Raw genomic sequence first — 23,332 nt, forward strand, 5'->3', positions numbered from 1 at the left:
GCTGCATCCTGAGTCCAGGGCCCATGCACCGGCCCACAGTCACTTGGTCACTCCAAATTCCATTCCTGCCACCCCTCTCTCCACCTGGCCACTTCTCGTGTGCCTTTCAGCACTGAGGTCTGGCTTCACCTCCAGCCCATGCCATCCTGACACTCCCAGGCTAACTTGAATGGCATCTTCTCTGCTCATGGCCCCTGTGCTCACTCCTACCCATCACCTGTCCTACAGACAATATGTCTGTCTCCCTCTCCAGACGCTGAGCTCCATGTGAAAGGGGTAGTCCCCACATCCACCACAGAGCCTGACATGTGGCTAGCTCTGAATTGTTATAGAATGAATAAATGAATGAATGAATGAGGAGGGTCAGCAATCTGAGCCCGAGAGAAACTGCCAGATGCTCAGCGGGAATCAAGAAGAAAGAGGGTTTTAAGACTAGTGAGGGGACTTCCCTGATGGTTCAGTAGTTAAGACTTCCACTGCACAGGGCGGCAGATCTGCCGGGAGAAGGTGGGTGAGAAGTTCTGTGAGAAGATCATCAACACTGTAGAGGTGATTAACTGGCATGAGTACACGCCCAAGATGCCCTTGCAGTCGGAGGTGGACACCGTGTTTGACACAGGCTTGAAGGACGTGCAGCCCTACCTCTACAAGATCTCCTTCCAAATCACTGACACCCTGGGCTCCTCCGTCACCAACACCATGCGCAGGCTCATCAAAGACACCCTGGCCCTCTAGGCCTCACTGGGGCCTTGGGCACTCCTTGATGGCTTGTGGACCTTGGCTTCTGGGAATCGTACTGTTAGGCCCTTGGGGCTCTGAAACCCACTCTGGGTCCTTGATGAGACTTGGAAGGGCCACCCCTGGCTTCCTGTTGTGTGGTTGCCAGTCTCTGGTCATCCTCGTTACCTTCACTGACAGTCAAATCCAGCCTACACTGTCGCTCCACACCCCTGGTGGGGGTCCCTTTCCTACACTGTACAGAGGAGCCATCACTAGGATGGAAAATAAAGTTGAGAATGTGGAAGAAAAAAAAAAAAGACTTCCACTGCAGGGGGCATGCATTCAATCCCTGGTGGGGGAACTAAGATCCTGCATGCCATGTGGCATGGGAAAAAAAGACCAGTGAGGTGTGGCAGGTGGGTGAAATGGGTGAAGGGGGTCAAAGGTACAAACTTCCAATTATAAAGTAAAAAGTCCTGAGGATGTAATGTACAGCATGGTGACTATACCTAATTACACTGTATTATTGTATACTTGAAAGTTGCTAAGAGTAGAGCTTCAAAGTTCTCATCACAGGAAGAAGAAAAAATTGTAACAATGTGTGGTGATGGATGTTCACTAGATATAGTGTGATAAGGATGTTAACTAGATAGAGTGTGATAATCATTTTGCAATCTATACATATATCAAATCACTATGTTGCACATCTGAAACAAATATAATATTATATGTCAATTATATCTCAAAAACAAAATCAAAAACAGTGAGATGTGAGTTGAAGTTAGAGATTAAAGAGTCTACTCAGGGCACACATCAGAGCCACCTTGTCCTGACCTGCCAGGAAACAGGCCCAAGACATGCATGCCCTTCTCTCTCCTGTGTTCACCTCTCCTCCTCTTTATGATCCTCGGTTCAGCTTAAAATAACTGACTCTTCTTGGTACTGGTGCCCCCAATTTGTTCTTTGAAGGAAAAGGGGACTGGGCAACTCAGAGATGAGTGAGACTCATGAACTCCTAGTTTCACAAAGAGGAAACCAGCTTTAGAGATGGAACTTGGACAAGAAAGAGGATTCCCCGCCTTGCGATGCAGGGGACGTGGGTTGGATCCTTGGTTGGGGAAGTAAGATCTCACATGCCAGAGACACAACTAAGCCCTCGTGCCAGAACTACTGAGCTCGCACGCCTCAACTGGAGCCCACGTGCCGCAAACTACAGAGCCCACGTGCTCTGGAACCCGCGTGCCACAGCTAGAGAAGAGAAAACCTGCACGCCACAACTAGAGAGAAGCCCACTTGCCACAATGAAAGATCCGGCATGCGTCAATGAATATCCTGCGTGCCTCAACTAAGACCCGATGCAGTCTAAATTAATTAATTAATTAGTTAGTTAGTTAATTAAATTTAATTTAAGAAAGAAAGAAAGGGGATTTCCCCTGCTTGAGGCCCATCTCCTGCCTGTTTAGAGAGGAGGGAGTCTCCCCTCCTGCCAACCCTGAAGAGGAAGTTCCTCAAGTCTGCCCTGCAGTTCATCTGCGTAGCCCATCTTAGGGGCTGCTTGGACTCCCCAGACTGAGCTGTAATGTCAGAGTTTAATCCGACCAAACTACCCTCACTGTCTTCTGCAGCCTGCCAGGGAGGACTAAATCCTCATCAAAGGGGTTAGTCCTCTGGGAAGAGTCAATTCCACTGAAAAGAACCCAGTAAAGCACTTTAGACATCATTCAGGCGCCTCTGGATTCAGGACAGGATTTTTGTCTGGATTCAAGGCCTGCCGGATTTAGGTTCCAACCTCCCCATCCCAGCTGTTCCTTGCCAGAGCCTCTGCAGGTCTCCTGCACCTCCCAGCACAGTCATGCTCTTCCCCCTCCTGGACCACTCACATTGTGTAGCTTTTGAAACCGAGCAGGACCCTGTGGGGCTCCTGAGCATGGAAGCCTTTCTGTCCCCTGTTTCTTTTTTGTAGGGAACAGACTCTAGCCTCCATGACCTTCCCTGGGTTCCATAGGGCAGATTCAAACAGTTGCTACTCGGGAAGGGAGAGGATGCAGACAGAGACAAGGGAGAAGCAGCCAAGAAACCACCTGAGGCAACATTAAAGGAACCAGAGAAGTTGATCAGGATTAGGAAAGCAGGGACTTCCCTGGTCCAGTGGTTAAGACTCCTGCAGAGGGCACAGGTTCAATCCCTGGTCAGGGAACTAAGATCCCGCATGCCAGGGCAAAAAAAAAAAAAAAAAATAGGAGACCATCTGAGACAAGATTAAAGGAGTGCAGGCCCTGCACACACTCTAATCTTATCAGCAACCCTACACTCGAACCATTGCTATAAAAACTCCTCACCAATTCCTCATGGGTTGGGACACGTAATTCTGAGAGGCATGAGCCCGCTGTGTCCCCCTTTGCCTGGCAAAGCAATAAGGCTATTCTTTTCTACTTCACCCAAAACTCTGTCTCCAAGATTCAATTCAGTACCCGTGTACAGAGACCAAGTTCTCAGCACCACTTTGGCCCAGTCACTTAGCCTCTCTGGGACTATCTCCTCATCTGTGACAAGAGAGAGCTCAACACTTACTTCATAGGGAGCTCAGCCTGACCTAGGGCTGTAAATCCCATCTGCGCGGGGCTCCAGCCTCCACTTTCCCCTGAGCCGCAGACTCATCCCTCAAACCGCCTGCCTGAGCGCTCTTCTTGGATGTTTCAAACAAGCCCCAAACCAAGCCCCTGACTATGTTCCTCTTCTAGGGTTTCTCGTGGAAATAAATAGCATCAGCATCTGCCCACGTTCAAGCTAAAAACCTAGATTCCGTGATTCCTTTTCTCTCACCGCCACATCCAGTCCACCACCAAGCCCTGCAGACACTGCTTCCAAAATGTACTTCAAACTCGTCCATTTCTCTCCATCCTCACTCATCCGCAGCCCCATCACCTCTGCCTCCCTCCAGTTTGTTTTCTCCAGAGCAGCCAAGTAATATTTTTAAAACGTGAGTCAAGTAGGGGAGGCTGTGCATGCATAGGTGCAGAGGGTATATGAGAAATCTCTGTATCATCCACTTAATTTTGCTGTGAACCTAAAACTGCTTTAAAAAATAAAGTTTTGGGAATTCCCTGGTGGTCCAGGGGTTAGGACTCAGTGGTTTCACTGCTGAGGGCACAGGTTGGACCCCTGGTCAGGGAACTAAGATCCCGCAAGCCATGCGGTGTGGCCAAAAAAATTTGTTTTAATTAAAAAAAATAAAGTTTATTAAAAAATAATAAATTAGACCATAACACTCATTCCCCCTTTTAAAACCCTTGAAAGGGGACTTCCCTGGTGGCGCAGTGGTTAAGAACCTGCCTGCCAGTGCAGGGGCAGGGGCTCGAGCCCTGGTCTGGGAAGATCCCACATGCCACGGAGCAACTAAGCCTGTGCGCCACAACTACCAAGCCTGCACTCTAGAGTCCACGAGCCACAACTACTGAGCCTGTGTGCTGCCACTACTGAAGCCTGCATGCCTAGAGCCCATGCTCTGATACAAGAGAAGCCACTGCAATGAGAAGCCCACGCACCCCAACGAAGACCCAACGCAGCCAAATAAATAAATTAATTAATTTTAAAATTTAAATAGATAAATAAAAATAAAACCCTTCAAAGACTTCCCATCACTCTTAGGATAAAATCCAGGTTCCAAAGCGTTGGCTAATCTGGCCCTGCCTATCTCATCCTCCACCTTGTTCACTAAACATTTTCCTCTGATAGACTCATGTCTTTTCTGCGTCAGAGCCTTTGCATTAATTTTTTTTTCATGTGCCTGGAACTCTCTTCCCTAATCCCAACATTTGGTTGTCTTCTTCTCATCCTTCAGGTCACAGCATAAACTGTGACACACCTCCTAGCAGTGTCTTCCTGATGGCCTAATTCTAGATTATCCCCTTACAGCCTCCTACTCTTCATCACATCAATCTGTGCATTTCCTTCATGGCTTTGATTACATCTGTTATTGACGTATTTCATCACCTCCTTTACTAGACTGTAAGTGGTGTGAGGGCAGGGAGTGTCTTATTCACCACTGAATAAGTGTCTTCCCAGCACCTTTTATAGCACCTTTGCGCACAGAAAGTGCTCACTAAATGCTTGTTGAAGAAATAAATGAACAGGCATATTTTATTGTAAATCACCTGAACTATTTTTATTTGTTTATGTATTTATTTATTTATTGGCTGTGCCACCTGGCTTATGAGATCTTAGTTCCCTGACCAGGGATCAAACCCAGTCTCTCCGCAGTGAAAGTCCAGAGTCCTAAGTACTGGACCGCCAGGGAATTCCCCACCTGAAATATTTTTAGAAGACACACAGAGTTGCTAAGGAGCACTGTGGTGATTATTCCATCCACCCTGCCTTCCCCACCACATGGTCAGAGGAAGGTACTCAATAAATGTCAGTGAAGTTAATTCAAACAGGGAATCCCTGGAACTTTGAGAACAGATTTAGTATCATGGAATTTGAGGTTAAAAGAGAGGGTTGTGTAACAGTGCTGTCTGCTAGAACTTTCTGTGATGACAGATCTGTACTGAGAAAAAAAAAAAGCATTTTAGAAAGATCCTTCTGGCTTTCTTCTTTCATTCAGTCAACTCTTTACTGGCCACTTACCAGATGCCAGGTACAGTTTTAGATGCTTAGAATACAGCAGTGAAGAAGACAGCCAAGAACCCAAGCTTATATACATTAAAAACAAGAAAATAGGGCTTCCCTGGTGGCACAGTGGTTGAGAGTCCGCCTGCAGATTCAGGGGACACAGGTTCGTGCCCCGGTTCCAGAGGATCCCACGTGTCGCGGAGCGGCTGGGCCCGTGAGCCATGGCCACTGAGCCTGCGCATCTGGAGCCTGTGCTCCGCAACGGGAGAGGCCACAACAGTGAGAGGCCCACGTACAGAAAAAAAAAAAAAAAAAATCAGGTACTGATAAATACTATAGTGAAAATAAAGCCAGGGTTAGGACAGAATGGCTGGGAGGCTATTTTGCTTGTGGGGTACTTCCTGAAAAGTGGATGGGAGGGGGGCAATTCTGGAGGATGCAGGTGAGAAATGCTGAGGGCGTGAAACAGGTAAGCACAGCAGAGTGCATATCACCACAGCCAGATACATTGGGGCCCTTTCCCGAGACAGGGGACCCTGGAGAGTTGCAGTTGGCTGGGCATCACAGATCTGGAGCTCAGGAGGGTGGTTTGGGCCAGTGGCATAGACTGGGGAGTCATCTGTGTTTGGGTTGTTTATTGGTCTCCTAGGGCTGCTGTAATAAAGTGTCACAAACTTGGTGCTGAAAACTACAGAAATTTATTCTTACAGTTCTATAGAAGTCTGAAATCAAGTTGTTGGCAGGACTGCTCTCTCTTCCAAGTCTTGAAAAGAGGATCCTTCCTTGCCTCTTTCAGCTTCTGGTAGCCCAGGCACTCCTTGGATTGCAGCTATAGCACTTCCGTCTCTGCTCTGTCATTGCATGGCATTGTCCCTATGTGTCTGTCTTTACGTGGTAGTTTCCTCTTATAAGGACACCAGTCATATGGATTAGGGCCTAGCCCAATGACTTCATCTCGATTTCATTTCATCTGCAAAGACCTTATTTCCAAATAAGGTCACATTCACGGGTACCAGGGGTTGGGGTTTCAACGTATCTTTTGGGGGACACAATTCTACCTGTAACAGGTCATAGCTGAAGCAGTGGAAGTGGACAAGTTCCCCAAAGGTGATAGAGTTAGAACAGAAGAACTGGGGACTCTGGCAAATAAAAGCTTGAGGAGCCCACGAAGAAGTCTGAGAAGGAGATGGTCTCCAGTTACATCTGTCACATAGACAGAGGTGGAGGAACAAGGGCAAAAAAAGGGTCCATTGAACTAAGTGACAGGGCAGATGTCAGTGTCTTTCCTCATGCCCCTCCTCCCTCCCAAGGGAAGAAGCAGAGCCTGGGTGATGGAAACAGTCTTTTAAGAAATGTAGTTTCAAAGGCTGGTATATATAGGATGGATAAACAACAAGGTCCTACTGTAGAGCACAAGGAACTATATTCACTATCCTGCAATAAACCATAATGGAAAAGAATATGAAAAAGAATGTATACGAGTCACTTTGCTGTACAGCAGTAATTAACACAACATCGTAATTCAACTATACTTCAATAAAAAATAAATTTTAAAAAAATTTAGTTTCGAAGGAAAAGCCTGACATATGGAAAGGACTAGAGGGAATGTGGGGGTCAAAGGATTGTTGGGGAAGATGGGAAAGTATAGTCCCAGCACAGTGGAAGGAGGTTGGCGACTTAGAAGATAGGCTCTGGGGGATGTCCCTGGTGGTCCAGTGGCTAAGACTCTGAGCTCCCAACGCAGGGGGCCCGGGTTCGATCCCTGGTCAGGGAACTAGATCCCACATGCTGCAACCAAGAGTTCACATGCCGCAACGAAGATCCCGCGTGCCGCAACGAAGATCCCGCCTGCCACAATGAAGACCCGGCGCAGCCAAAATAAATAAATAAATAAATATTTAAAAAGAAAGAAGATGGGCTCTGGAGTTGGGCTGGTCTGCACTGAATTCTCAGCTTGGCTTGTTCAAGAGCTGTGTGATTTTAGGCTGGTTGCTTAACTTCACTATTCCTCTGTTTCGTTATCTGGAAAATGGGGATAATTATACTAGTATCCACTTCTCAGGGCTGCTGGAAGGAGTAAATGACTGAAGACATTTAAAGTGTTTAACACAGCATGTGGCACGTACTTAGTGCTCAAGAAATATTGACTCTTACTGCAATTAGGTTAAAAAAAAACCCAAAATACAAGGAGGAGGTTTCAAGAAGGAGGCAGTAAGTAATATCAGATATAGTAGCTAGGACAGGACGTAGAGGGCAGAGAAAAGGTCAAGGATTTGGCTAGCAGAGCCTGGAAAATGAGAGGGCAGAGCTAACGGTAGCTAAAGAGCAAATGGGGCAAGAGAGGGAGGGGCTGTAGGTATGGAACACTCTCTCGGTAGCAGCTGAGAAATAAGAGAGCAGGTATTAGCAGACAGAAGAAGCAATAGACCTTGATTTGGGCAGCAAGGAGAAAGTTAGAGGCGAAAGTTGCTGGTAGTGTTTGGTACTAAGGGGTAAAGCGAGGTAACGGCATCTTGTAAATCTTTCACATATCTCAGTTTGATACCATAAATCTTCACCTTTGCTGTGCTGAGCCTGGGCATCCAGGGGAAACTGTTCTACAAAGGAGGAATGGGCACTAAGGAATGATTGTGGGTAAGTGGTGACATAACTCAGCATGGGAGGGGGAAAAAGAGGAGCCTGGATGAGGACTTATGTTTCAGAAGCCTGAGAAGCAATTGTCTAGAGGATGCCTGGCTCAGAGTCTGCTAGAAGGTGGGAAAGACTCAGGGCTGGAGACACACGGGTTTAAGAGCCATCAGTAGCAGATGGTCACCAAAACCAGGGGAATGGATAAAAGTACCTATAGAAGGGGGGTGACAGGAGAAGACAGTCCAGGAAAGACTGAAGCTGGTGGAGAACAAGCCACAGAAGGAGAGGTATCAGGGCATGGGGGAAGGTTAAGCTGTGGAAGCTTTGGCAGGACCACTTCTGCAGATGGAGTTGAAAGAGAACCCAAAGCCAGGCCCCAAATGTCTCAGTTAAGAAGAGGGTGTGGACCATTGGTGAAGCCATCTCAGTGGAGTGGTGGGGACAGAAACCAGGTTTGGGTTGTTGGGGTGTGAAAGAAGGATGAGGAAGTAGAGACAGTAGAGACTTTCTTCAGGAAGTTTTGTGTTAAATTGATGGAGAGGTGTAGAGCAAGTTAAGGAGGTAGGGGGTTTGTTTTATTTATTTGTTTGTTTGTTTATAACAGTGAACAAGATAGGCCAGATTGCAGGTGGGCAGGAAATGACAGAAAGAGAGGGACAGTAAGAGGAGGAAGCCTTTTCACAAGAATGCCTGGAGCCCTTGTTATCGATAGTACTTAAAAATATTTAAATAGGGACTTCCCTGGCAGTCCAGTGGTTAAGAATTTGGGCTTCCACTGCAGGGGGCACGGGTTCGATCCCTGGTGGGAGAACTAAGATCCCGCATGCCTTGTGGGGTGTGTGTGTGTGTGTGTGTGTGTGAAAATAAATAACCAGAAAATTACATGCACAAACCCTTCAACTGAACAGGGATATTAATTGCAAATCTCTGTGGCATCTGCTACTTCTTATCCATGGGGATAGAGAGTATGTAACTGTTGTATGTCTAAGTATTGTTTCATGTCTCGGTGCTGTCGGCCAAATGTACTTTTCCTGCAGCACCCTTGATCTCCTGACATATTTTTAATTTTACTACAAACAGGGCTCACCCTTTCTGTGAGCTTCCTCTCTCTCACCTTCTAACCTTACAGTTAACCAGTCCACACCTGAGCTCCCTCTGTACCTTCCACGCGATTCTTTGGTTGCCGGGGTCACACTGTGAGTTACCTTGCTTGCCTCCCCCCAGCCTTGGTTTCATGCTTCTCAAATTCCTTGAGCTCAGGGCTGGATACAGGTAAGTCGGTCCTTAATAGTCTAAAAGAGGGTGGCCATTTCTTTAGCCTTCACGGCCTCGCCTTGATTTAGTTGTTTTCGCATCTTTTCTCTTTTTCCGGTGCCCGATGCCCCGGGAAACAGAATCTTCAACTGCGAAAGGGTGGGAGCGGTGGGGCTGGCTGGGTAGCGGTGGAAGGACAAGAGAGGAAGCCGGGGCAGGCGGCCTCCCAAAGCGGCCGGCAGAGGGCGAACCGGCACCGGGATTGGCAGCGGCCGCGGTCTGGAAAGCGGACGCTGGCCTGGCGGGGAACTCCGGGGCTGCGGAAGCGCACGTGGGACCGGGCAGAGCCTGGGGGCACGTGTGCTGCCCGGGGGCGTGCTGTCCGTGCTAAAAATACGCGTCCTGCCCGGGTCGGGGAGACGGCCCTCGGCGGGAGCGGCTTCTGGAGCCGCATCTTTCTGGGAGGGAGATAGCGTCTCCCAGGCCGGACACCTGGACTCCCGAGAAACCCGGGGCAAGCCTCGCACAGGGCCTCAGTTTTTTCATCTGTGGAATGGGGACCATTCATTTGCTCAAGCAATACTGCGTGCCAGTGTTATGCCAGGCACTGTTCCAGGCGTCAGGCATAATTACACGGTTTTTGCTGTGGAGTTCACGGTTTAAGAGTTTCGGAGGGGGCAGGAATAGTATAAATAAGCAATTTCATATTTCAAAAAATGCCATGAGAAAAGTAAAGAAGTGATAGTGAGGAGTGATATGTAAGCTGGTACTTGAAGCCAAGTCGCCCTGAGAGACATGGAGGCAGAGGAAACTGCCTTGAGTCCGAAGAGCCTGGCCAGCTGGATAAAAGAAAGAAGGCGGAGGGAGCGGCCAGGGAGAGGGCGAGGAGCTGGAGACGGAGGCCCCACGCAGCCGGAGACCAAAGCGCCCAGCACTGTGGACCCTGAAACTGATCTCGGGTGGAAAACATCAGAACAGCGGTGGTTTGTGCGGAGGTTGGACCTGCCCGGAAGGGGCTCGAGGGAACCTCCCAGAGCGAGGGAAAAACACCTTGATTAAGGTGTTGATTACACGGATGAACACGTTTATCAAAACTCAGCGAAGAGTTGTGCATCTTGCTGTATATAAATTATACCTCAAAAACAAACTAAAAAGTGAGAGTCCTCGGCTTGTGAGAGCAACCGTGAGCTGGGAAAGTCTGGCTGGCCGCGCGGGCTGATCCCGCAGGCCAGGGTGTGTGGGTCATCCTCTAGGGAGAGGGTCGGGCGGGCTGGGAGAAAGCAACCACACCTGGCGCTGTGCGGGCAAGGGTGGCCTCGAGAGTGGAGGCGAGCGGTGCCGCTCACAGCCGGGACCGAGGCTGCGGGCTCAGGTCCCCCGCCCGGGTCGTCAGAGGCAACCTTGGAGCTGCGCCCCCCGCCCCGCCCTTCGTGCCGAGGCCAGGTGGCGGTTGGGGCGCGACCAGCCCGTTTGATTTCCCGCGGCCGGTGGAAAGGGGCGGGGGGGAAGGGAAAGAGGCCGTCGGCCAATGGGTTTGGCTGTGGCCGGTCACGTGACGGAAACGGGCGGGGCCCAGGTGTACTTACGAGGCTGCGGGCGGGGGCCTCGGCCTCCGCGCCAAGTCCAGGAGGCGGGGCCGGCGTGCTGGCCCTGGGGGGTAGCTTCGCTAGGACTGGCCTGTGGCCGGGAGGCGGGGCCTGCGCGCGCCGCGACTGCGGGCTCCGATTGGCCTCGGCTCAGGGCCCGCTGCCGGCGTGCAGACGAGGCTCGGGGCGCGAGGACCAAGCCGGGCGGTGGGTTCGCGAGCCAGGGGGAGGGGCCGGGCCGGTGGCGGCGGCGGCGGAGGAGGAGGAGGTGGCGGCGGGGGCCGGTACTGGGCCCGGCGGGATGAGCGAGGCGGAGGCGGCAGTGGTGGCGACAGCGGCCCCCGCGGCCACGGTGCCCGCGACCACGGTGCCCGCGACAGCGGCAGGGGTGGTAGCGGTGGTGGTTCCGGTGCCCGCAGGGGAGTCACAGAAAGCAGGCAGCGGGGCGGGCGGCGGAGGAGTCGGAGCCGCAGCCTCCTCGGGCCCCGCTGCTGGGACCCCCTCGGCGCCGGGCCCCCGCACCCCTGGCAACCCAGCGACGGCGGCCTCGGGGACCCCCGCGCCCCCGGCCCGGAGTCAGGCGGACAAGCCGGTGCTGGGTGAGGGGCGGGGCGCGCGCCAGGGCTGCTCTAAGGGGGGGGGGGGGTCGGCGGGCTGGGGGAGGGGCATCGTGGAGCCCGGCGGAGTCCGGAAAGCCGAAGGCCGGTTTGGCTCGAGACTCAAAGGACTAGTTACGCTGAGGCCAGCGGACCGAAGTGGGTTCCCCTGGTGGGAAATCCTGCAGTTCTTGGGCGGGAGGGCGTGGTTAGTCTGGTAGGGTCTGGCCACGCCCCCGGGGCGGGAGACTTTGGCCTTGATGACTCGGGTTAGTATTAGGTAAATCTCTGAGACCAGGAAGCAAGTGCACTAGTGACCCTTACACTGGGAGGGCTAGAGAGACTCTCAGTTATGACCTGAGGGCGGAACTTCGTGGACCAGATGAGTACTCGGTTCTAGGTGAAGGGCCTTGATTTGTAGGATGTGAGGAACGTGCCTTAGAATCGGAAGAGTTTTGAAAGCCTGAGCCCCCCTGTATGGGCTTTTCCATTTACGTAGTGGAACTGGGGTAAGAATCCCTTGAAGCTACTGGGTGAAACCTGGTTGGCGTGAAGTTAAGCTTAATAGGTAATAGGGAGGTAGACTAGATTTTGGAGTGTCTCAAAACTGAGTCGAACTCCATCTCTTCCCCCATCTTACTGTCCCCACTGCATTCCTGCCTGGCAGCAATCCAAGTCCTGGGCACTGTCAAATGGTTCAACGTGCGGAATGGTTACGGATTCATCAACAGGTATCTGAGGAACCCAGGGAGGGGGTGGAATGGGTGCCTTCCAAACTGGCCTGTGGGACTGGACACCTTTCCAGCCTCATCCCTACCCCTACCAAGGCACATGGTTGCAATGTCCAGCTGACGCTGATTGAAAGTCTTTAACCACAGCACAGATGTGGGCAAGACGAAGCCGCCTCCACATCTTCAAGGGCAGCAGAGGGTTAATGATCTAGGAAGTTGGCAAACCTGGCTCTGACCCTCCCAAGCCTGTCTGGGTCACCTTCTGGTTTAGTTTGCCGCCGTCTTTGTGGCAGAATGTACCTGCTCTCTGCCTCGGGGCTGGAATCCTCACTCATTTCCTGTTTAGGGCAGCACACTTAACACTCTCGTAACTTACCTTCCTTACGGAGCTGTTAGCTCGTAGAATCAATCCCCCACCTGATGGGACTGCGTCCGGTGGGGGTTGGGGAAGGGAGGCGCCAGCACAGCCCGAGGCTGCTGCTTTCCTTCAGTTCCGCAGCCCCTCCCACCCAGCCCCGCACTGGGCGGGGCCGTAGTGGCGGATTCTGAGCGGAGCCAGGTCTCTCCCAGAGGGCCCTTCCCCAGCCCAGGCACCCTGCCGAGCCCAGACCTCCTGGGAGGTCCCAGTTCCCTCTTAGCAGGCTGACCTTTGTGCAGATCTAAGAGCTTTAAAGCTAGAACACTTGTTCTAGGGAAGGGTCCCTCTCTAATTCTGGAAATGAGGACTCCTGGGAGGTTCTGAGGGAAGACCTCACCCGTCCCCCATTGGGGTGCTAGGATAAACTGGGGTGATAGGCAAGGTCGTGACAGATCGAATATTCTCTCTCATCCTTAATCTCTTGGTGTGTTGAGAAGGGACCTGGGGTTCACCTCCAGGCTGAGAATACAGTTTTGTGGCTGTTTGGAGCAAGTTCTTGACCCATTTTCCCCTCCTCAAATGTGTTCTGCACCTCAACTCCCGTGCCCACTTTCTCCCTCCTTGACTATAGAAGGAAGGAAACCGAGTGGAATTTTCCACCCGTGATGTGGGTTGGGGAAGAGGGGTTGTTGGCTGGGGACAGTTATACCCATCACCACCAGGTTCTAAAGTGCCCTGGGGTAGAGGGTGGAGTGCTCAGTAAGTGAAAGCTGGCCCAGCTCCTTCAAGGTGGCTTTGCCTCCCCCCACAGCCCTTTCCTCGTGAAGCCCAGGTTTTTCATGGAGGTTTTAGGGATATTTGCTTCATACCAGCTTCAGGGGGCCCCCACTGGCTCTTGTCTTACTCCCTGGGCCCCGTTTCACCCCAAGCTGCCGTGGAAGGTGGAGAGGATGGGGCCACAAGTCTTAGGAATGGCAGCTAGGGAGGCTTCAGTGGAGGTGAGCGCCTTACCAAAGTCACCCCCTAACAACCCATCCTGTCCTGCAGGAATGACACCAAGGAGGATGTCTTTGTTCACCAGGTAAGAGCTAGGTTGGCTTTCTGAGGGGAGGAACCCGCCCTCTCTGATGGCCTTTGCCCTTATCCTTAGCAGCATAGATCATGTTTCTCCAGCTTTCACCTCCTACCCGGAAATAGTTCCCCCATCCACCCACCTCAGGTGCCTGTATTAACTGCATTGGCCCCACTTGTGTTGGGTTGTCTCTGTAAGAAATGTACCTGTTGCCCTCTGGGCATGGCACGCTCACTACCTACTGGGACCTGTGAACACCCTCGGAATGAATCACAGGCGGTGTCCAAGGGAAAGGACACAGGCTTGTGCTACTTAGGTGCAGTGGTTCTCAAAGTGTGGTCCCTGCGACAGCAGCATCACCTGACATCCAAATTCTCAGGCCCACCTCAGACCTAGCGAATCAATCAGGTCTGGGGGAGGGACCAGCAGCCTGTTTTTACAAGCTCTCCAGGTGTTTGTGATGCACGCACAGTTTGAGAACCACTGCTTTGGTGGAAAGCGCTCTCAGTGGGATTGAGGTAAGAAGCACAGTATGTTTTACCCACTTTGCAACTGAAGACTCTCTCGGCTTTTTGTTTTGCTTTTGAGTTCATGTTTCTTGCTTCCCTTCTTGAAATCCTTGAGGGGTGGGGGAGGAGGGAGTATGTCCTGGGGACCATGGTGAACTGCACAGTTGTTTGAAAGCCGCTAGTTTGTGGCTTTTCCCCTGCTAAACTTTGACTGCCTTCTCCTTGCTCCACCCTCCAGCCCCAGCCCACAAGTATTCAATAAAATTTTGAAAAGAATGAAATTGGGTGGTGGACCCAGCAGGGGCGCGAGAGACTCCCGGCTGGCTGTCCTCACCTTTCTCCTGGCATTTCCCTAACCAGACAGCTATTAAAAGAAACAACCCGAGGAAGTTTCTGCGCAGCGTTGGAGATGGGGAGACTGTGGAGTTCGATGTTGTGGAAGGAGAGAAGGTTCGGGGGCTGCAGTGGGATGGAGAGCCCACCAAGCCGTGGGAGGGTGGCCTGGAAGTCCCCTGAGGCTCTGGCCGAGCAGCCCAGGCTGTAGGATCAGGACTGTGTCCTCACACAGACCTTGTCGTCCTTAACGTTCTGGCTGCTCCAAGGGATGTCGTAAAGAACGTGTCGCTGTCACCAGTCAGCAGTATCTGGGTTTCTTTGTAGTTCACCAAATACTCCCATGCCTGTTCTCCACAGGGGGACCGTGCCCACATTCTCCTCTCAGAATCAGCCCTCCCGGAGATGGACACCTACTGCCAGCCCTCTTTTTCCCTCCCCACCCCCACCCCACCTCCAGGCTAAACCTCAAGAGGGTCCAGGGGCAGGTATTTCACAAGGACCAGCTGCAGATGGGTCCCTCCTAGAAGGGTCCAAACACCTGCCACTCCTTCTCTGGGGAGGGTGGAAAGAAGTAGAAGTTATAGGACCTGGAGGAAAGCTGGAAAGGGGCATTTAGCTGGAGGGATGGGAAGACAGTGATTCAGGCAAGACTGGGAAGGTTGCGCACCGGTTTTTGGAGCAGGTTCTCACCCGTTCCTCCCCACCTCCCCCTGCAGGGCGCAGAAGCTGCTAATGTAACTGGGCCCGGAGGGGTGCCAGTGAAGGGCAGCCGCTATGCCCCCAACCGACGAAGGTTCCGCCGATTCATCCCCCGGCCGCGTCCAGCTGCCCCGCCACCCATGGCGGCAGAGACTCCGTCGGGCCGGACAGAACCAGGCAGCGAAGGGGAGCGTGCTGAAGACTCTGGGCAGCGGCCCAGACGACGGCGCCCACCACCCTTCTTCTACCGACAGCGCTTTGCGCGAGGCCCTCAGCCCCCCAACCAGCAGCAGCCCATAGAGGTGAGGGGAACTGGGAATGTGGGAGGAACCAGCTGCGAGAGTTGGTGAGGCTGGAGACCAGAGTCCCCAGACGAAGCAGAATGGTGGCCTGGGAAGAGCTGCAGACACCTGGACAGCTGGTGCCACCTGGCTCACCTGGGCCTTTGTGTGTTCCCAGGGCACTGATGGGGCAGAACCCAAAGAGAGAGCCCCGTTGGAGGGGGACCAACAGCAGGGAGATGAGCGGGTACCCCCAACCAGATTCCGGCCCAGGTACCGAAGGTAAGACTCCCTGTCCCAGGCTCTGTCTTGCCCTTCGCCAGCCAGTATGGGGACAGGAGGATGGGAGGGGGATGGCCCTGAAGCCAGTGGTCATGAGAGCTGGGTAGCTGAGCGATTACTGCTGAGGTGCCCAGGGGTTAGCAGGCATTGCTGGGGTGGGATGGGGACGGAGAGGCAGCCTGGTCCACCTCTGCTGGGCGGCCCTGGGAGGGAGGGATGTGGTCTGCGCTGGGCTCCTGTCCCTTCAGGGTCCCTACTTCTCTCTCCAGGCCTTTCCACCCCAGGCCACCCCAGCAGCCCACCACAGAAGGTGGGGATGGCGAGACCAAGCCCAGCCAAGGCCCCACTGATGGTTCCCGGCCTGAGCCCCAGCGCCCACGAAACCGCCCCTACTTCCAGCGGAGACGGCAGCAGCCCCCTGGACCCAGGCGGCCCACAGCCCCGGAGGTGAGGACTTTGGACTGTCCGTGTGTGGCGGGAGAGAATGAAGGAAAAGGCTGTGGCCAACTTGCCTGTCTCCCTTCTTCCCCCACTTCTGTCTTCTTTTCCCTTCCCTTCCCACTCTTTGTCCCTCTTCTCCTGGCCTTGCTCCCACCCATCCTGTTTCACGCAGCCTGACACCCAAGAGACAGTACTGCTGGGTCCACGCCTGGCGGGCACCCCAACCCACCAGGAAACCCCAGCAGAGGCGGTCGAGCCCACGTCACCCCCTGCAGACGCCCTCTCAGCTCTGCTGGGAGCCCCAGCACCAGCCTGTGGATGCGAACTGGGGGAGGAACGGGAAGAGAAAAGGTGGGAGGAGGTTGAAGTTGGGGGCTCCAAAGGACAAGAGGGTCTCAGTCGACCACCCTTGTTCTCTCTAGGCCTCAGCCCCCATCAACAGTGGGGACCCCCCAACCGCCATACCGGAGTGATTCCAACTCAAAGGACACCCAGAGCCACCATCTGGTGAGTGGCAAGCCCAGGACGGGTACCAAGAGGGTCGGGATGGGGCTGGGTGGTGATAAGCTGCTGGTCGTGATTTTTCGGTCTCTCTTCCTCTCAGGTATCTGCCAGTTTTTCCAACCGACCTGGATCCTACCCAGCACCTCCCTCCCCACTTTCCCACAATTCATGACATCAAAACACCAGCTTTTCCCCTTTTTCCTGGAGACTCAGGAGGGCCAAAGCAACAGGCTTTGGCTTTTTTTTTCTCTCTCTCCCTGACCAAGGGTTAAAGGCAGGGATCCATCCTTATAGTTCAGAGGCACCAACTCCCTCCCCTAAATCAGGCTGAGAAGGAACCAGCCAGCTCTTACCGCTCCTGGTGGTTTTTCTTTCCCCACTACCCCCTACCTCTGAAGCCATTTTATGAACCAACCGTCATGTGCCACCTGAGCCTCCAGTAAAAACAAAAACAGGCTTTCCTGTTGTCTTGGTCTCTGCCTCTTTTCTGTTCAGAGCCTCGCTGGTAACTTACTGTAGAGGGGGGCGGCGGCAGGGCCTGCGCTCGGATCCTTGTGCCCACGTTTCTAGCTGTACAGCTCTGCAGAAGTGCCTTCATCCCTGTGAAGTTGACTTTTCCCATCTGTGAAACGGGACTAATGCCTCCCTGGCAGAATGAGTGTTTCCTGAAGTGCCGAGAGCAGCGTCTGGCACCTGCAGCGTCACCTTACCAAGCATTTACTACCCTTAAGGAAAGCAGTGACTACAACTCTTAGGTGGCAGGGGGTGAGTGAGTGACAGCATCCAGAGGGTTCTGCGGCCTCGAGTTGAGGCCGGATGGAGAGGAGACGGGGGTTGGGGTGGCTATGGTCCCTGCCTCAGCCCGTCCCGGAGTGTCTTCACATGACAGGACGCTCATCTCATACAGTAACTTTATATACGGATCTATATATATATATATATACATTTAGTACAACAGACCTTCAGTTTCTTCTCCCTGCCCCTTCTTTTCCAAACATATACAAAAATATCTGAAGGCTCCTCCCAGCCCAGTGTTCACAGGCAGCCTTTCAAATCCCTCTTTCCCTTAGTTGGTCAAAAGCCTTTGGGTACAACACCCTCCCGGGATGGGAGAGGAGGAAAGAGCTGGGGCCCCCATCTGGCAGCCTTGGGGAGCAGCTGGGGTGGGGCCTGGAACCCTGAGTCTAGAGAGGCGCCTGCTGTCCCTTCCTCTCCCCACATGTGGACGTGTGTTCCCTCTCACCCCGGAAGGCCGAGCGACAGGACTGAGCCTGCAGTGAGAGAGGTGAGGTTAGACCTTGGGAGGGGTGCGTCCTTTGCCCTGGAGGGGACAAGACAGACCCCCCCCCCTTTCACCCAGAGTCTGTGGCAAGAATTCAGAAAGTGCCAGAGTGGGAGGAGTCCAAGGTGGCAGGAACTGGATCTCTCTTCTCCAGTCCTGCACTTGGCTTCAGTTCACGCCCACCAGAAAGTCAGTCTTAGAGCCTCTCCTCCCTATAATCCCCCTACTCTGGCCGGGGGGGGGGGGGGGGGGCGGCGGAAGTATCCTGGAGCTGGGGCGGGGTGCGGGCGGGCTACAGAGGAAGGAGGGGACGAGAAGGGAGAATGGCCCATGCCACGGCCACAGCCTAACCACAACACAAATAATCCAAGAGTCACACGAGGGGAATGAGTGGGGTGCTCAGACCACCCTTCCCTCCAGCTTCCCAATTCCACCAGGCTGCAGGGGGTTTCTCCACCCTGGAAGTAATGGGGAAGAGAGGGTTAAAGTGCTGCAGAGGAAAGGAGGGGGTCTCTGGGCGGGTTGAAGAACTGGCTCTTCCGCCCCTGCTTGGCCCCTCAGTCATTCTCATCTGGCCCTAAGTACTCAAGCTCTGTGCTGGGTTTCACCTCCTGCTCTAAAAGAGAGGGTGTCCGGCGGAAGGTGGCTGAGATCTGGTCAAACGTTCGGCCGCGGGTTTCAGGCACTTTTAAGAAGGTGAAGATGAAGAAGCCAAGCAGGAGGACCGCAAATAGAAGGAAGACGTAGGGACCCATAGCATCCTGGGACAAGTGGAGAAAGAGGTGTTGACAGAGGGGAGGGAACGGGTGGCCTCAGGCAAGCCAGGGACTAAGGCTTTCACAGGGATACTGCACAAAGCAGGTGGCTCCTTTGTGGGGCAATGGAAATTACCAGGAGAATTTAGTGAGAAAAGAATCCTCTGAACCCCATCTCTCCTGGTTTTTCCCTCTCTTACCATCCTGAGCCCCTGAAATCAGAGTGGATTCCCGGCCATTTGCAGTATTAATATGAAGTTTGTAATATTGCTCCTAGTCTAAGTAAGTTATGCCACTAGTTTGTTTTGAAGAAACCTCTGTTTTTATCCAATCTAGGTCAGTTCCCTTCTTTGATTCTGGTGGAACAGGTGGTCTTCAGGACCCACGTGGTCCACCAAAGTGACCCCCAGACCAGCACTCTATGGACAGGGGAAAGGGGGAAATGCTGACTGGGAAGCAACTGGGCTAGTTGTGAGTGTGAGTTGTCGTCTTCTGGCTGACCGTGTGGGAGATGGGGACCAGGCAGGGGACCTACCGCAACATACTGGAAACCCATGCCAATGATGAAGTTGCACGTCCAGTTGGAGAAACCAGCCACAGCCATGGCTGCTGGGCGGGGTCCCTGGCTGAAGAGCTCGGCCACGATGAACCAGGGGATGGGGCCAGGGCCAATCTCAAAGAAGGCCACAAAGCCAAAGATGGCCACGATGGAGACATAGCTCATGGCTGGAACCCGCTCCTGGGGGCCAGGCAGGGAGGGTGGAGAATTCAGGTCAGGTCTTTCTGGATCTTCCTTTGCCCTCAACCCAGCAAACTGGCGTCTACCCCTACCAGCCACTCACGGGGGGCTGGCCACCCTTGGTTAGAATAGGTCCTCGAGCATTTGACATTCAGCTGGCCGCCCTTTGCCAATTCAGGGCAGAGGGAACATGTGGTCTCCCAGCTCTTACGACTGTGGATTCCCACTTGGTTCTAGAGCTGGGTCCTTAGGAATTATTGGTCCTGAGGCTTGACAGGGGCTCTCCTCCCTGGCTGCCAGGATTGTGCTACAGCTTCCACCCAGAGGAGGAAGTGCAGCCTGAGTCCCTCGGTAGCACGGTCCTGGCATACGGCCTGGCCTCAGGATCAAAGGCATGTATGTTGAGGCATGGCCCTCGCTGCCCACAGAGCCCCTTGGGGCAGTTCCCCTGGGTTGGGCCGTGGGTCCCCTTCCCTCTCCCTAGGCCTCACCAGCAGAAGCAGAGCCACGGTCATCAAGATGGCACAGCCACACATGCCTGCCAGGCCTAGGAGTTGGAGGGTCCGGCGCCCAGCCCGTTCCACCAAGAACACCTGAGGGGAGAGTCAGGGCTTGCAAGGGGCCTTTAAGGCTTGGGAAGTGGGAGGGGTTAGGTGGGTGGAGCCAACCAAGAGCTGGGTCTCCAGGACGCCCAGGGTTGTGAAACCAATGGTGGGGGCTCCTCCAGAGGTCAGTAGTTACCGAGACCAAGGTGAAGACCGTGTTGACCACACCGGCTCCGATGGTGGCGTAGGCTGGTTGCCCTACCCCCGCCGTCTCGAAGATGCTAGTTGAATAATAGAAAACCTAGAGGCAGGCGAGAAGAAAAGGGGATGGCAGGGATGTATCCCTCCCTCCCTTGCAGCCACTCCAAGCTGGACTGACCCTGAATTTCAACGTAGGGGGCTTGCTCCCTTCTTCCCTCCTCTCAGGCTCTTCCCTGACCCTTGCCCTTCCTGGAGGCTGCTGCATACGTACTGCGTTGATGCCCGACAGCTGCTGGCTCAGCTGCAGCACGATTGCAATGACGAGGGGTTGCCGGTGGATGTGGCTGCCCAGGAGCTGGAGCAGGGACAGTGGCCGCTCATGCTCCAGCTTCCGCTTCTCCTCCTTCAGCTCAGCCAGCGCTTCAGACACGTCGGCCCAGCCTGTCAGGCGCTTCAAACCTGGAGGTGAGGAGGGTCAGGTCTGAGAGGGCAGGGAGGGGGCCTGGGAGGAGGACAGGCACCAGCAAGATGGCGCGGGAGCTCACTCTTTCTGGCGGGCCCCTCCAGGTTCCGGATGATGTAGAGGTAGCGGGGGCTTTCTGGACAGAAGGGCAGCAGGACCAGCTGCAGGAGGGCAGGCAGCATAGTGATGCCCAGGAGTAGTGGCCATAGCGTAGCAGTGCCCAGTATGGACTCCAAGCCCAGCACCTGTGGCAGAAGGGTGGGAGGGAGGGCAGGCCGTTCAGCCTGTCCCCAGAGCCCCACCCCAACCCCCTTCCCAGCCTCCCATGAGGCCAGGTCCAGTCACCTGGGCGATCAGGATGCCAGTGACGATGGCCAGTTGGTTGAGTGTCCCCAAGGCGCCCCGCAGGTGAGTGGGGGCAATCTCCCCCACGTACATGGGCACCAGCCCCGACGTCAGCCCTGGGCAGAGGGAAGGAGAGAGCTTCTGAGGGCAGCTGCCCACTCTGACCCCCAAGCCCAGGGAGAGTGAAGGAGAGCAAGGCACTGGGCGGGACCACAGTGCCCGCGGGTACCTGAGTAGGCGCCAATGAGGAACCGTCCAAGAATGAGCAACTCATAGGAGGCAGCCGCCTTGGCCAGGCCCATGAGGGCGCCCCCTAGCACTGCCAGGGCGTTGTTGAACAGCATTGCCCTCTTCCTGGCAGGCAAAGAGTGGGGCTGTGAGAGTTAGGGCATTGGTACTCTGGCTCCCTTCCTGTCCTCCCTTGCCCTCCAGCCTCATACCTTCCCAGCCACTGAGAGACGACGCCAATCAGGAAGGAGGAGATCATGCCACCCACAGAGAAGATGGCCACGGAGAGAGCCCAGAGCATGGTGAGGGTGCCTGGTGGGATGGAGCCGGGTCCCTCAGGCCCCTGCCTCTCCAGCCACATCTCACTGTAGCTCTGTTCAATCACCTGGGGGACAGCACAGGAGTTATCCCCTGCAGAGTCCTCCCTCTCTGCTCACTCCGGACACCCCCTGCCTTGTCTGGGCACCCCACTCTGCCGGCTGTAGCCCCTCACCTTCTGGGGGGCATTGATGACCCCGATGTTGTAGCCAAACTGCAGGGAGCCGAGCACAGCGGAGAATACGGCGAGGACCAGGGTCCCAGTGACTCGTTGCTGGGGGGCCTCCCCATCCTGGGCAGGCGGAAGCAGAGAGGAGGCATATCACATGGAATCATGGCATCTTTCCTTCCTCAAGGGGCCCAGGCCCAGCAGGAGCCTTGAGATGCTGGGTTCCATCCAACATGTTGGGCGAGGGAAAGTGGGCCATATTAGGAATCGCTTGAAGATCTCAATGTAAACAAGAGCAGGAAGAACCCGAGAGTACCAGGGCATGGAGAAGAAACTGATGTTTGAGTCCAGCAGGCAGAGAAATGTTTGAGGACCTGGGTCTCACAATTCCTCTGTGACCTTGGGACAGGCTTGGCCTTAAAAGACCTGAGTTCAGATTTGTGTGACCTTGAGTAAGTCACTGCCCCACTCTGAACTGGGGAGATAGGGGTGATGTTGCCTAATGTGCCTACATGTCAGTGAAAGTGTGAAAATCAAAATCAAACGTTAACAGTGTCCCCAACAGTGCTGGCTTTATAAAGTGACAAGTGCATTATCATCATCAGCCTCTGTCCTCTCCCCTCCCATCTGGGGGTTCTCTCCGCGGGCTCCTGGAAGCCCCCAGCAGGCTCAAGAAAGGCATTTCCCAAAAGGACATCGCGGTCATTCCTCCTGGCCTATGGCATTCTCTGTCTCCGCCCCGGCCTCCCTTCCCCCTCTAAGCTGCGACGAAGGGCAGGGGACCATGCTGGCTTTTGCCTGGGAGAGCCTTGCCCAGGGGATGGGGGCGGGAAGGTGGTATGAGGTGCAGTAGCGGTGGTGGCTGATCGCTGGCGGCACAGACTGTCTCCACACGGAAACCTGAGCTGGGGGAGGAAGGGCTGACACTCCCCTCTACCCCTCCACCAACCGTGGGGCGAGGGAAAGTTCAACGTCCTGGAGGACTGCCAAGAGTGGGGGTTGGGGGGGCCTACGGAGAACCTCCGGTCCTCGAAAGGTTGCGGGCGAGCCGAGGCAGACGGACAGCTGCTGGAGGGCAAGACCCGCCTGAATCTGCTTTCTTGAGGGCAGAGAGTGTCCACGATCCCGGCGCAACTCGCCGCCAACTAGAGAAGGGGGCGAACCCTGGACTCGCAGAATCCAGCCGTTGTCCTAGCCCCCGAAAAATCCCCCAGACCCACTCTGCCTCTTGGAGGGACTGGAATCCGACCGTCACGGGTTGTCCAGCCCGGGTATAAATAGCCAGTCCCCCACCCCCACCCCCTGCGTCTGCGCAAGGACCGCCCCCTAGCTGACCCCAACCGCGACCCCAGCCCGAGAAAAGCGAGACCCGTGTCCGCGTCCCGCCCCCGCATGCCAAACCCTACTTCGGAGCCGATCTGTTGGAAGCCCGACGGCATCTTGTCTTAGGAACTGGAGATGCACGAGCTGCCGTAGATGAGAGGAAGGCGACTGGGGGTCTGCGGCCCTAGACTTGGCGGGCAGAGGGAGCGGGGGCGATGGGGATCGCGGAGCTTTGTGCGGAGGGCGAGCCTGGCGGGACCCACAGCCACAAGCCGAGAAGCCAGAGAGCAGCTCCCGGGGATCTGGCTGAGCCTGGCCGGCGGGGGAAAGACTCGAAGAGCAGCCCCGGCGGT

At 54.5% G+C, this 23,332-nt stretch overlaps 2 protein-coding genes across 3 annotated transcripts; one reads left to right on the forward strand and one right to left on the reverse strand.

Moving 5' to 3' along the window:
- The first annotated feature begins 11,103 nt into the window (after positions 1–11,103).
- Positions 11,104–17,014, forward strand: YBX2 (Y-box binding protein 2). The gene is made up of 9 exons (XM_060082132.1): positions 11,104–11,401; positions 12,066–12,129; positions 13,535–13,568; positions 14,429–14,518; positions 15,121–15,405; positions 15,563–15,666; positions 15,936–16,113; positions 16,530–16,614; positions 16,712–17,014. Exons 1-8 carry the CDS (start codon positions 11,104–11,106, stop codon positions 16,578–16,580), a joined length of 1,104 nt encoding a protein of 367 aa, XP_059938115.1. The 3' UTR covers positions 16,581–16,614; positions 16,712–17,014.
- A 1,091-nt stretch (positions 17,015–18,105) lies between these two features.
- Positions 18,106–23,095, reverse strand: SLC2A4 (solute carrier family 2 member 4). 2 transcript variants are annotated; one of them, XM_060080491.1, is made up of 11 exons: positions 23,063–23,095; positions 21,663–21,779; positions 21,382–21,554; positions 21,171–21,295; positions 20,942–21,057; positions 20,679–20,841; positions 20,405–20,592; positions 20,129–20,233; positions 19,879–19,980; positions 19,184–19,387; positions 18,106–18,351 (listed from the first exon to the last, which is right to left on the reverse strand). In XM_060080491.1, exons 1-11 carry the CDS (start codon positions 23,093–23,095, stop codon positions 18,106–18,108), a joined length of 1,572 nt encoding a protein of 523 aa, XP_059936474.1. The 2 variants fall into 2 exon arrangements, with proteins under 2 accessions (XP_059936474.1, XP_059936475.1); XM_060080492.1 differs by lacking the exon at positions 18,106–18,351 and adding an exon at positions 18,451–18,654.
- Positions 23,096–23,332: the final 237 nt, after the last annotated feature.

This window comes from Mesoplodon densirostris, chromosome 18 (assembly GCF_025265405.1).
Source record: "Mesoplodon densirostris isolate mMesDen1 chromosome 18, mMesDen1 primary haplotype, whole genome shotgun sequence".
NCBI classification, from domain to species: domain Eukaryota; kingdom Metazoa; phylum Chordata; class Mammalia; order Artiodactyla; family Ziphiidae; genus Mesoplodon; species Mesoplodon densirostris.